General features: G+C 42.7%; 1 protein-coding gene across 1 annotated transcript in view; it reads left to right on the forward strand.

Moving 5' to 3' along the window:
* Positions 1-5,289: 5,289 nt before the first annotated feature.
* RAB10 (RAB10, member RAS oncogene family) overlaps positions 5,290-14,198 on the forward strand; it is a 41,783-nt gene continuing 32,874 nt past the window's right edge. The window contains exon 1 of the mRNA XM_048516318.1: positions 5,290-5,947. Coding sequence (XP_048372275.1) covers positions 5,821-5,947 — 127 coding nt within the window. The 5' untranslated portion in view covers positions 5,290-5,820. The remainder of the gene's footprint in view (positions 5,948-14,198) is intronic.

Below are 14,198 nucleotides of genomic sequence, written 5' to 3' on the forward strand. Positions count from 1 at the left end.
TTCATCATTTGCCACGGGCGGGGAGCTGTAGTGACTCTTCAGAGATGCATCTGCCTTGGAACAAATACTTCCTTTGGGCTCCTTCCCCTTCCCTTTTTTCCTTTCACCCTCCTCTCCCCTTTTCTGCACATTCTCTTTCCTCCCCCTCCCGTCTCTTTTCCCCCCTTTTCTTTCTCATTCCCATCTTCCACTCTCCCTTGTGGTTCTATTCTTCCCCAGTCCTTCTTGATGCACCCAAATCAAGCCTTATGCATCCCCGTTGTCTCCTAGGTCACCCTGCTATCCCCTTCTGGTAGCAATCTCACCCTGATTCAGAATGATTCCCTCATTTAACCTGCCCACACTAAAGATGAACACCACTCCTAGGGCTCTATTTGTAACTATTTGGTTTTAAGGCTAATATTGTTGATGCTAATTTTATATACCCACAGGTTTTTATTGTGATGTTTTAACAAATGTAAACTAAACTGTTGTTAGTCACCCTGAGCTCGGCCCTGGTCGGGAAAGGGCTGCGTAGAAATTAAATGTAAAAATTACAACTTCCTCCTTACATTTTGCTATATCTGGCCACTTGGCCTTGTAGCCTACTGCCTTTTAAAAAATTGTTTCTTTTTTCCCCATTAGGTGGGCTCAGACAGGGAAAGAGAAGTGAAGAATGATTAATCTCAATTTGACTAATTTTAATCAGAGTAATACAAACCATAACTTAAGTCACCACCTCATCCCAAGATGTTGTGATTATTGTTAGCCTAGATGACTATGCACCTTTACAGGCAAGATGAATATGGACCTTGACATAGAACGTCCAGGGTCAGAGGCACTGTACCTCTGAATACCAGGTGCGGGGGATGAGTTACAACTCTGGGAAGTAGGCTGGGCTGAGATCGAGAGTTGGGAGTTCATGGCCAGTGTATGAGTTGCCCAACTCACCCAAGTTTTGAAGTGGGGACAGATAGAGGCCGTGGCAGTAAAGGCTTTTGACCCCAGACTGTTGGCGTGCAATTCTGTTGCAGCTGCCCCTTGAAACTCTGGTTGTGTGTGCAGAGGGCAAAAGTTTTAAATATGTATCAGACCAAAAAGCTGCTGATTTCCTCAGTACTGGAACTGACAAATTACAGCCAGAAACAATATAGCTCAATCCAATCTCATCTGTGAGGATATCATCTCTCAGGCTGCCACTGGCACTGAGACAGCAGGACCCTTTTCTAGCATGTGCAATTAATTTCCTTGCTCCTTTGTTTCCAGCTCAGCATTCTTTCCATTCACAGATGGCTGATGTCACTTTTAAAAGAGAATGAGGCAGCTTAATGTGAAGGGAAGGCTTACTTTAAAGGTGCTTTGGGGGGAAAATACATAAATAAAAAAGAGGTAGGAAGATTAAAATTGTTTTTTTGATGCATAATAGAGCTGCAGGAAAGCACAGTTTGCAAAACTCCCAAAGGATGAGATGCTTATGGCCAGCATTCTGTCACAATGTTTGCTTGGAAGCAATGAAGACACACCCTCTTAGCAATGGAGGTGGCCAAGAGGAAGACAATTAACAGTTGGTTCTTCACTGAGCCAAGTCCCTGCTTGATATCAGAAGTAGGAACATTGCTTGCTCCTGTGTTCCTGTGCTCCCTGCCTTCCTGCCACCTCCCTTTGCATGCAGCTTGTGATTGGAGGCTTCCAGGTTTGGATCAAGCTCCAGTTTGCTGTGACATCTGAATGCAGGTGCCTGGATAAACCGGAGTTTGTTTCCTCTCCACCAACTGGGATTCTAAACTGGGGAGGAAAGAGACTTCAGTTCACCCAGGCTCCTGCGCTTGGATGTGAAGGTAAAGTGGGAACTGATTCAAGGTTCCCCAATCCCACAAACCTTTAACTGTGTGCCAACTGTAAGAGAGTACGGTAGCAGGATTTGTTTGTGCTTATTGGTGACATCTTAACATTTTTCCTGAAGAAAAACAAAAGATCCTGCAGTAATATTTGTATTAATAAAGTATATTTTCCATGCTTTAAAAATACACTTGCAGGATATAGGGCAAAATGTGGCCTCCCATATTATCTATGTGGGAACATGTCTCTTGCAGAGAGTATGGGGTCTGCAACCTGTGGCTCTCCAATTGGCCAGGCTGGCAGGGGCTGATGGGATTTGTAGTCCATGAACATCTGGAGAGCCGCAGGTTGCAGACCGCACTATAGGCTGTGGCACATAACATTAAAAAAATAGTTCACTTACACCCAACCTTTATTTGCAAAGGGGACACAAATGTTCTTCCCTTTTGTCCTCACATTATAATGTTCTTCCCTTTTGTCCTCACATTCCTGGGAGGTGTGTGTGTGTGTGTGACTTCTCTAAGGTCATCTGGGGTATGCTTCCATGGCACACCAGGGATTCTAGCCTGGGTCTCTCAGATCCTAGTCCAGTGCTTTAGCTCCTAAGCCTTATATCTACAGGAAGCAGCTTTTTGCAGACTCAAACTACTGGTCTCTTTGTTACCGCGCTACCTGGGTAACTTTTAATGCTTTCAGTGTGATTCCAGCCCTCGGTAGCACGGAGGAACAGAAATCGGGACCCAACACAGCGAGTATAGTAAAACAGCAAAAGATTCTTTATTGCGATGCTGACCTAAGTGTCAGCACCTTCGTTCCATAGCAACTGTGCTGCCTAGCAGCTTTACAAGGCATTTTAAAACACTTTCTCCCACCGGGAAAACCGGGAGATCACGGTACAAGCCACCGCCATTTATTAACAAAAAGAAGAACCAATCACATTCCGGAGGGCAGTCTCTTCTTGAATTTCGTGGTGGATTCAGAGAGAGGCACTGACATAGGCGCGGTCAAATCCAAGGCGGGAAAAAACACAAAGGATTTACTGGGTGATGAGAGCAGGAAACGAAACCTAAGGGTGCAGCACCCATTATCGGCTGGGTGATGAGATTAAGGCAGGCTGATGTCCATCTTCCGGGGTTTCCTTTGTTACAGGTCTGGTCTCAGTTTTGTGAATGAAAAGGGTATTCCAAGGTGGGGCAGGGCTGGGCTGTCACCAGCATTGCTGCCTTGAGGAGAGTATATACAAGCACAGAACAAATCATATCTTCTATCTAATACAGCAATTATTTCTGTCTAAACTACAGAAAAATAAAATAAAGTTCATTTTATTTGGAAACAAAGATCAGAAATGGATTTCTTTATTTCTGACACCTTTAGTATTGTCTGATCTTAGTGGTAGTCATCCCTGTTCTCAGTCAAAGGAAGAACTCTTCCCACAGCTGCTGTCTGTGATTGTTTCAAGCAGTCATGGACAAGCATGAAAACTGAGACCTCCTGCTTGCAAAGCGGGTGCTCTGGCACAATTCCTCTTCTTGCCATGCTCAAACCACCCAAACTTCCCTTTCTGATAATACCTTTCCTTACTTATGTTCTGAAAATGCCTTTCTAAGGATGTTAAAAACAGATGCTTGCATTCTATGAAGATAAGTCTGAGGCCCATGTGCATTCAACTTAATGTAACACTATTTTTAAAAGGTAAATTCTCCCTTTCTGAGTACTGATCTGTTGAAAAACAATGTTGCTCTTTCAGTTCTGCTGAGCATGAGCAACGCCCATAAATTTTGTATCAAAAAGGACTTGCCTGATGATAAAAGCCTGGAGAGTTGGAAAAAATACTGCTGTTTTCTGGACAACAGCCCATTTCCAGACAGTGAAGTGATCAAACGTCCACAATCATTCTAGCAGCAGTACTATGCTTGGCAGTTTTCTTTTCAAGGGTATCGGGGGGAAAACCATGAATCACAGCAATCCTTGGCCAGAAGTCATGCACAAATAAAGTAGCCTCTTGCTGGGGTGGGGGGAAGAACTTCAGAAAATACTATTATTGAGACTATTGAGAGTCTGTGTAGTGTAGTGGTTAAGAGCATGTGGACTCTGATCTAGAGAACCGGGTTTGATTCCCCATTTCTTTGCATGAGCAATGGGCTCTAATGTGATGAACCAGGTTTGTTTCCTGCTTCTACGCATGGAAGGATGCTGGATGACCTTGGGCCAGTCACAGTTCTCTCAGACCTCTCACCCTCACCTACCTCACAAGAGGCTTGTTGTAGGGAGAGGAAGAGAGTGTGTAAGTCACTTTGAGACTCCTTATGGTTGAGAAAAGCAGGGTATAAAACCAAGCTCTCCTGTTATCTAATATTGTGTGGCTGAAGTAACTTGATGTAAAGCCTCTAGACCTGCTACAATTGGAGGAAATGTTGTGGTTAATTGTAGACTGTGAATGAAAGACCGAGATCTACGGACCTCATTAAGGACTAGAGAAGTGATGGCAAACCTTTTCGAGACTGAGTGCCCAAATTGCAACCCAAAACCCACTTATTTATCGCAACGCGCCAACACGGCAATTTAACCTGAATACTGAGGTTTTAGTTTAGAAAAAATGGTTGGCTCTGAGGCACACGTTACTCAGGATTAAGCTTGATGAAGCAACCGTGCAACACTTCAAATGGGTGAATCACGATCCTAGGAGGGTTTACTCAGAAGCAAGCCCCATTGCCAGCAACTGAGCTTACTCCCAGGTAAAGGATCATGCCCAGGCCAGCCTAGATGTGTGTGTATGGGGGGGTGATTTCCCCCCCCCCCACATGATGAACTCTGTACGAGTGCCCACAGAGAGGGCTCTGAGTGCCACCTCTGGCACCCGTGCCATAGGTTCGCCACCATTGGACTAGAGGGCTGAATAACTCTGTACAAATAAATCCAGAGTAAGCATGTCTCGTTTTCACGGTGGACAAGCTTTTAACTCGGAGTGATCTCACCAGGAGACTCCTCGCAGCCAGTTTTAAGCGAGTGAAACCCACCCTCAGTAAACCACTAAGTGCGCAGTTTACACAAACAAGTAAACTACCGGAGGGGGGGCCGGGGGCGGAGATCAGGTCGAGAACACGCTGGTTCGAGTCGGTTTGCGCATCTCCAATGCCTCTCTTCCTCTAGAGCTACGTCATCGCCCCTTCGCATAGAGCCACTCAACGTCAAGGTCAGTTGGCCAATCCAGGACGCGGAAGGGCGGGAGTTCATCCCGTCATCTCTGCCCTTCCCACAACAGGCCTCATTAAGGGCGCGTGCGTGAGCGATCAGGGAAGAAAGAGGAAAAAAGGGAGCGGACAAGACCAACCCTTTCTTTCGTGCTTTCTCGTTCCCTGATTGGGCACGTCGCACGCCTCCCTCGTTACGTATGTGTAACGGCCGGCTCGTTTGCCTCACCGCGCGAGCGCCGCAATTTTGACAGAGAGCGACAGCCCTACGTGCGCGATCCCTGCCGGTCACGTGGTACAGACTGCTGCGTCCGCTGCCTTTTGCTATAGTGGGGAAAGAAAGGGAGCGGCCGGCGCGCGCACTCCCACCCTGCTGCTTGCCCGGCCTTGGGCGTATGTAAGCCCCGCCCCCCCGCCGTTCAGTCAGTCAGGCCTGGCAGTGCGGCCTGCCTGAGCGGGTGAAGAGCTGCGCGCGTCGCCTGAGGGACGAAGCTGAGGAGTGGCATGAAGCCGAATTTAGCAGTTACTGCTCACCTCGGCCCGTGAGGAGGCCCGACCCTCGGCGCCGCCGCTCCTGCCTCTATCCCGCCCTCCTCTGTTCTCTGCCACCCACCAACTCGGCCGCCGCCTGGGCCGCCATTTTGTACCTCCCGCCCCCCCTCCTTCCCTTTGCCGGCCCGGCCTGCGTGGAGTGTCTCGTGCTGAGGGGAGACTCGGAGAAACGGGCGGCGGCGGCGGCGGCGGCGGCGGCGGGGAGGCCTTTTGAGGCGGAGCCTGGCGAGGGAGGGGCGCGCGGCGCGGGGGGGCCCCCATGGCGAAGAAAACCTACGACCTGCTCTTCAAGCTGCTGCTGATCGGCGACTCGGGCGTCGGCAAGACCTGCGTGCTCTTCCGTTTCTCCGACGATGCCTTCAACACCACCTTCATCTCCACTATCGGTGAGGAAGCGCCCAAGACTTTGCCACCCCACCCACTGAGCGGCCATTGACATGGCAGGGGGAGGGGAACCCCCTTCCCTTGGATCCTGATGGGACTTCTCTGCCCAGCTTTCTCCCCTTGTCCTCAGTGCCCCCCTCCCCGTGGTGGATGCTTCTCTCTCTCAGCGGAGACATATCCGCCTTAATGCACTATGAAGCGGGATGAGGGTAATTTTATGGCCTCAAACCCCCCCCCCCCGGATGGTCTTATTACTATATTTATTTTAATAGGGTAATTGCCACTGGCTGCCTTGTGATGCGATGCACTGCTCCTGTCGTCTCCACTTTCTACTTTATTCTTCATTTCTCTGTCATGTCTCTCCTTCATTCCATCTCCTCCCCCCCAATACATTTTTCTTTTCCCTAGTGAAGAAACTTGACTACTGTAAAACACTTAAGCCTTGTTTGTATTGTGTGGATGTGTTGGAATACTTGTCCTTTGCCCCTTGATGAGAATAGCCACATCTGTCGTCGCTGTTGCACAGTGGGGGCTTCTGCCAAGCCCCTGCTGTTGGCTTACTTTATCATGTTAATACAAGGCATGGTTGTGGTTCTGTTGTACTTGCCTGCTCTTGCTTGTCTTCACCAGACAAGCGCCTGCTAGAGCTGTCAGTTCTTTTGCTGATTAGCAGCACCATACTATTCCTTTACTTCATGTTGTCACCTGGAGTGTGTTGAAGTACCATTATTGCCTCCCAATACAGGTTGGCTGTGATTTGATGGCACTTTCTCCCACCACTATCTCAGTTACTCGTTGGGGTGACATCACTGTAGTCTGAGCTTCTTATTCACACCATGAGTCTCCTTCTCTAGCATGTCACACCCTGGCCTGTCATAATCTTTGTCATGGGGGGATTTAATGCATGCTTTCAGCTGGTTTAGGACAATGTCTTTCTCTTCTTTTAGATTTTGCAGATTGACCAAACTGGAAATAGGAGGTGCAGTGGGCTTATCAGAAACTGAGAAAACCTAACCTTGGAGACAGCTGATGTTTAGATTGTGCTTTGTTGCCTTATTTTACATTAGGCAAATGTAACTTCAGCCATTTTATGTCATCTCAGAATTATTTGCAGAACTGTATATCTTCTGTCTACATGTTTGCTCTCTATCTTTCTCTTTTTTGAAAAAAAGGTGAGCTCTGACTTGTCTAAATTATGAACATTTCTACTTTGCTTGGTCTGAAAGTATCTCAAGAAAACCTTAACAGCCAAAACCTTTTGGATGAGGATTGAGGTTATCAATAGGCTGAGCACAATTTTTGCACTGGAATGCTGTTCAGGCAGCAATGGCTTTGGGCACCAAGTGACAAGTGATTTTCCTTAAGGCATATCTGGTCACTTACTTTGCCTTGCTTACAAGGTACTTCTTTTCCCTAAGCTGGCTACTTTTTTAGCAATTAAACAATATAAGTGTAATATCATTCTCCTAACATGTAAGCAGAGGAATCAACTATGGAAGTTTGGTGAACTTCTCTATTTGTAAATTTTTCTACCAACATATATCTGTTAAAATTGGAACTGTTAAATAACATGGTTCCCATATTCTACTCATTATACAAGAAAAAATTCCCTGAAGATCTCAAATTACGAGCAGAGGTTTTGCTTTATTATTTCCTGGCCAGTGCAGCACCCCCTATTAGTGATACTGATGTGCTGGGATCTCTCAGCTGTATCAGCTAGTTGAACTGCTCCATGATAATAACTGATTTGCTTCAGTCCACATGCTGTAGTGTACCACCATTTATACTGGATTAAGCCCCACTCTGTAGTGCTTTGTATTGCCAGTACTTTTTAGATGTTCTCATGACCTATATTGTGAGAGAAGAGATGTGAGTTATTATTCCCAATGACTTTGCCTAGGTCATTCTAAGAGTAAGACTTAAAGAAGGCAGCACCATGGGAAAATATAAAGTCTTAACTAACTCCAGGTAATTCTGGATTTTTTTTCTCTGTTTAGAATCTAACAAATTGTTTAGCATAATCCTAATATTTCAGGTTTATGCTTAAAATATTTCAGGTTATGGCAATTTATATTCATTCATTATTTTGTGTGAATTTACTGTAAACAACTTGTTGTGGTTATAGAATGTTTGGTCAAGGTGCTGTGGAGTAGTTTGCCTTAAAGCCATTTCACATGCAACATCAAGATACATGTATGTTTTTTAAGAACTGCATGATCAATACAAAGGAACAGCCAGTTAAATTTTTTAGATGTATTCATACATATGCAGTATTCACACCTAGAACATTTAATAGATTAGGTGGGTTAATCTTCTGTACCAAAAACAAATCCTGTGGCACCTTATGCCCGAAGTGTTATCATAGCACGACATTTAATAGGCTGAAACCCACTTTGTTAGATGCACAAAAGTTGGCATTGTATTGTATTATGGAATTTAGTACTACTTTTGAGGATTTTCTACAGACTGCTGGCTTTTCTGAATTGAACTTCTGATGTTTTGATTTTACAGTCCTTCCTAGTTGCAATCTAGTATTCACTTAGAGGAGTGCTTAGAATATAAATAGCCACTTATTTGGTCACCTATGGCAGAGAAGAATCCTCTTTTTATGTTGAGGTAGGGAAGCCTTGTACGGTAAAAGTTGTCTTCTAGATCCTTACAATAATGTATTTCAAGTGTATGTGTGGGCTCACAGGCTAGCATCTTTAGAGTGATTTGCAAAGTTGGGAGTGGTTATTTATAGACCGTCAGTCTTCAGCAAACCTCTGTGGCATGTTATTTAAATAGTGGAGACCTCTTGTGTGACTACTATTGCAGGCACCAGCAAACTGCAGAATAACTTCCCCGAAATATAGGTAATCTCAACTTCAGATATTACTTAAAAACTGTAGTAAGGTTTAATATCTTTGTCTACTGGCAGGTGAGTCATGGGCACTCTTTCTCCCTTGTATTGCAGCCTTCAAGTTTTCTTTTGTAGCCCTTAAACAAGTCCTGACAAATCTGCTAATTTCCAAGTGCAGCAGCATTTCACAAGTGTTTGCCTCATTTAACAAAGCTTCAGTATGAATACTTAGATTTTGTGACACTGATCTGGTACAAGGATCAGATACATTTACTTCAGGGGATAATGGATGTTCAAAATTAAGGGTGTTTTGACAGTGTTGGTACACTTCTGGCCAGTGATGTATAACACTTGGTTATTTTTAGTTGTGGCTTCACTTCTGCTTGAAAAAGAAGTTACTGGGTGGAGGGCAGATGAATTCAGTACCCTGGCTAGGGGTGCTATAAATATACCCCAGTCCTAAAATTCCCAAGTCATCATAAGTTCCCTGAATAGAGCAAGGGTTCTGCCTTCAAAGGCAAGCTGTGACATTTAAATTAATCCAAGGAAGCACAGTAAATTAAAATACAAACTACTTCTGCATTTGGGTGTTAGCTTGAGCTTTTGATTTGAATGTATTCAACTGGACTTGCAAGACTCTTCTTTCAAGTTTCTCTTCCTGCCTTCCATTCCACTCTGTCTCTCTTGTGATTAGTTTCAGCAACAACAGCTCTGTTCAGAAGTACTGATGGTGCTTATAGGAAGAGTTGCTAGAGTTGATGAGCCAAGAAGTATTCACATATTAATTTCACATGGGCCAAAGAACTGCTCCCAAGACAGCTGCAATTAAAACACACTAGATCTATCACCTGGCTTCCTTGCCATTCAAAAATTATTTTAGATAGCCTGCTGTGAACTTGACTGAGCTACTTGGCCGGTTATTACTACCACCAAATATATGACCTGATGGCTTTAATTTGTACATGTGTGTAAAATATTATTTTGTTTGATACAGTTGAACAAAGCAAAAGATAAGTTCACAAGTTCTTGTTTCTTTCTTTTGCATATACAGGGGTTCTGCTGTGTTCAGTTTCCCACCTTGCAAGTGTTAGCTATAGCAACTCAGTGCAGAAAGAGAATGAATGGAATACAGCAGCACTGGGTAGGAACAGCATCCCACTGTTATGTTCTGCTCTGACACACTTCCCACCAGTCTCCTGCTGGCTGTGAATCAGAACAAGACTACATTTTGACTACATTTTTGCTGTAGCCGTTATAGATGGAAATAGCTCTGTCTCTGTGCTTCTGCTTGAATAGTCAAAACTTCTTTCAGATAGCAAGATGCTTTTTCAAGCCCAACCATCATTCTTTTCCTGTGCTAACAAATTTTGACATAGTCGTCTAGCTTCCTAAAATAACTCTTTAGTCACTTTACAGAACTATTTCATCATTGTTAGATCTCAAATGTCTGGCTTAAAGGTGATGAAGAATTTAAGAAATAATAACATTCTACAGAAGTTGCAGGATTTTGTTTTGCAGTGATTCCATGTCTTACAGGTTCAGTGCCAATTCCATATCTTCCCATTTCAGTATATACAAATAACCAGATCCTTATATACAGCAAGCAGTTAAACTGACTAGTCATATGGCTCATTTTTTCCTTGTGTAGTATAAGCTCGAAGAAAACTATAGGACTAGATATTTTCTTCTTGAAGTAGGAGGATAAAGAAACAAAGGGTGGCATTACTGGCAAGATAGCAGAGCAGACTCTTTGAACACAATAAAACTTGCAGTTCACTCTTTGCAGCTGCTAGTCTGGCTGTCCCCTTTTAAACACTAGTGGATTAAGGTAATTAAATGTTGTTACATTAGTCCCAGAACAGTGAGGCACGCAGGATTCTTGATTGTTCTGCTTTGGACAGTAATTGGAAAACAATTACTTTCCCCCATCTTTCATGATTTATTGCATCACAGGTAATCAACCAAATTATTCCTTCTTGACTTGAAGCCATTCCAAACACCATTGCCATGGGCAGAATCAACATAGGAATTATCTTGCTGAATCCAACCGAGGGTTCATCAAGATATCCATGAGGAACCTGCATGTCTGGGATAATCAGAAATACACCACCTCCGGAGTTGCTATTATGATACGCTTTTATTCCATGACTTTTTCATGGAAAGGTGTGTATAATTGACTAGTACCTGTTAATCTGCTGAAGATATCTTCATTAAAGGTTTGATAACTTGCCTCTTCCAGGGACCTCAAAAGAGCAGCTCCAGTAAAGAAGAATTGACAGTTTTCTGGATCAGGGTACTCATTACCTTGCCATAAGATCTTACAAGCTACGGAGGGCATGAGTCTGGATTGCAGATGCTAACTTTCACACACATTGAGATCTAGTTGGCATCACATAGGGAAGTTAAATTGAACTGACAAAGGCTACATGGTGCTAAGAGCACCTCATGCAATCCATTCACAGACTAAAAGGCATCTTCCTCACATCCCTGAGGATGGGCAGAAAATTAAAAGGGCAGTGACCTACCAGTACCATTCTGTTAATTTGTTTATATTGTACCGTCATCTTACTTGTTGCTTTACTTATCCCTTGCTAGTGTTAAATAGATCTTACCAACTTATGTGCAGGTAAGATTTTTTTCCATTGTGCAGCAGCTCACACTGAATTTCATTTGCCATTGTGTTTCCCATTCACTTGGTTTGTAGTAAATGTTTTGGAGCCTTTCAAACTTTGCTTGTATTTCCTCTTCCTGAATTGTTTGATGTAATCAGTAAATCTGTCTTGATAATTTCTTGAGTCCAAATTACTCTTGAATGTTAAATAAGCATCTCTCCCCAAACTGACCCCTGTATGACTCTGTTGTTTCCTTCTGTTGTGAAAACTGTTCCTTGTTTTTCAGCTGTTCATTCATAAGAGTCCATATTTATCTCATGACTATTGAATTTGCTTAAGAGCCTTTCATGAGGCCCTTTGCCAAATGCTTCTTGGAAATCCAAAGATAACTTTAACTCTGGGATGGGTGGGAGTTTTTAGTGCTTACTATAAACTTAAGTCACAGTATAAGCTACTAAAACTGACATTTGTGTGTAGCATAAACATTTGATCCACTGATGTAAAATATGATGTTGCTTTTCTCAGATACATAGGCTTTTCTATGTCCATAGGCTTATCTTCTCAGATTGTAGTGATTAATGTACGCAGTTCCCTTCTGTTAAATTTAAAAAAGATGATTTATAGGTGTGTATAATTTCTAGGAATCATGGTGCAATATGATATCATTTTATATGTTCTAAGGATAAAATTTTAAAGGCTGTTCTTTATGGTTTTGAGTTGTGATGGCACCACAAATGAAAGCTTTCTGTTATGTTCAAACTGGATGAAACATTACGTTTCTTAAAACCCAGATACTATGTAGCACTTCATGAATTCTATAAAATATTCTGAGCATATCTGAGCAAGAATAGATGGGATGGACTCTCATAAATTGTTTAACTGGGCTTGCTTTCTCTGATAAAATTTATTAAGTCCCCTTGCAACCATCTATACTGAAAATTTCAGTGTACTACATCTCAGACATTGCATTGATGGGTTTGAGTTTCATTCACTTCATATTAAAAACCTGTGAAGGCTGACTTACAGAAGACTTATTTCTTTACCTCACTATACTTTCAGGTAAGCATCTGGTTGTCTTGAATTCCAGATAGAGATGTGTAGGCCTGGAAAATAGTATGCGCTTTGTGTTTTGAGTACTTTGTGTTTTGAGTTTTTCTGAGGGAAAATTTGGAGGGAATTTCCTATGGAAAAACATTCTCTTTTTGAAATGAATAAGTTACTTTTTAAGGCAGCGTCTTACTCAAAATGTATTGCATGAGAAAATTGTATAGGACAGTCTGCGGCATTAGCTTCTGATAATCCTTGTGTTTGTGGTAAAGTTCAAACAAAAGGTTGATCTGAGGTTGCAAATGCCTTCGCAGACCAGGTGCTCGGGAGCAGCAGCAGCAGAAGGCCATTGCTTTTGCATCCTGCATGTGAGCTCCCAAAGGCATCTGGTGGGCCACTGTGAGTAGCAAAATGCTGGACTAGATGGACTCTGGTCTGATCCAGCAGGCTCTTTCTTATGTTCTTATGTTTTTTTAAATGAATATTTCTGACAAGTACTAATATGCTGTACATGTTTCAGTGTTTTCAATATTCTCAGTCTTCTTTGATATCTAGATATGCTCCTAATCTGTTGTGACTGTATGAGTTTGTTTTCTCATTTCAACTTTTATTTTTTCCTTACCTCTTAGATAGCAGATATTGTGAAACACACGCTAATGTTACACAGCGTGCAGCGGTTCCCATCAGTCTGAAATGTTGCAGTCGTGCTTATAGAAACAAAGACATTTATACTTTTGAATTACATGAAGATGCCAATTAGTACCATTTTATATGATAACGAAGTTATAAATTATGCATTTTACATTGCTAAAGTAGTGAAATATTTAATTTGATAGGAAAGCAAGTATTGCATGTTTGAATTGCCCTGTGAATTTACACACATCCAACCATAAAAAAGAGAACCAAGGGTTCATAATCTCCAGAAGCGTGATATCTTTAATTCCAAACAATGACCCAGCTCTATCTGATCTCATGTTCATTGTGTGGGTTCAGATGGGCATTTCTGTTCCTTTTGTTGCCCAGACTGAAACTTAAGTTGATCACTCAAAAGATTCATACTCTTTCTGAAGATGTACATAAGCATTGGGGTGTGATTGGAGCTGCAGTATGATGGTGAATAACAGTCTGCCTTGCTTTTTCATGTTGAAATTTTGCTTCTGCAGGCTAAAGATTTGGATAACAGTTAAGTGGCAAAGTGTCCAAAATCAATACATACTAATTATGAAAAATATGAGAATTTAGAACTAGTAATACAAAAGCATTTTTATCTTACAGACCAGTGGTGTTGCTTAGTGTTCTAACAAAGACCAGAGCCAAATATGTTCTGTTTGTACAGACAAAGTTACAGGTTTTTGTAACAATTTGTTCACTTCTAGTTCTTTCTGCTAAAGTAGCCTTGATTCCTTACCGGTAGTATTTCCTGCTTCAACAGGATATGTTCACCCCCCTTGCTCACGGGAATTGATAAGCTATTACTTGTAAACATTGCGGTCAGACCCTGTGTAAAAGTCTTGTGACAACAGAATCATGGTCAGGCAACCTGAGTAGTACTGCAGCTTGTCTCTTTCAGGAGTGGATTTCTAGAGCTGCATTGCTGTTTCAGCATCTACAGTCTTTCCTGGCACAAAGAATTAATTTTTACCCTATTAATCCACAAATTGCTTGGACATAGGATGTGAGAATTGGCCTCCTTCAACAAGGCAGAACACCATCTAATCTGCTGGTCTTTGGCAGTACCCAGTCTGATGCTCA

Source organism: Sphaerodactylus townsendi, linkage group LG01 (assembly GCF_021028975.2).
Source record: "Sphaerodactylus townsendi isolate TG3544 linkage group LG01, MPM_Stown_v2.3, whole genome shotgun sequence".
Lineage (NCBI taxonomy): Eukaryota > Metazoa > Chordata > Lepidosauria > Squamata > Sphaerodactylidae > Sphaerodactylus > Sphaerodactylus townsendi.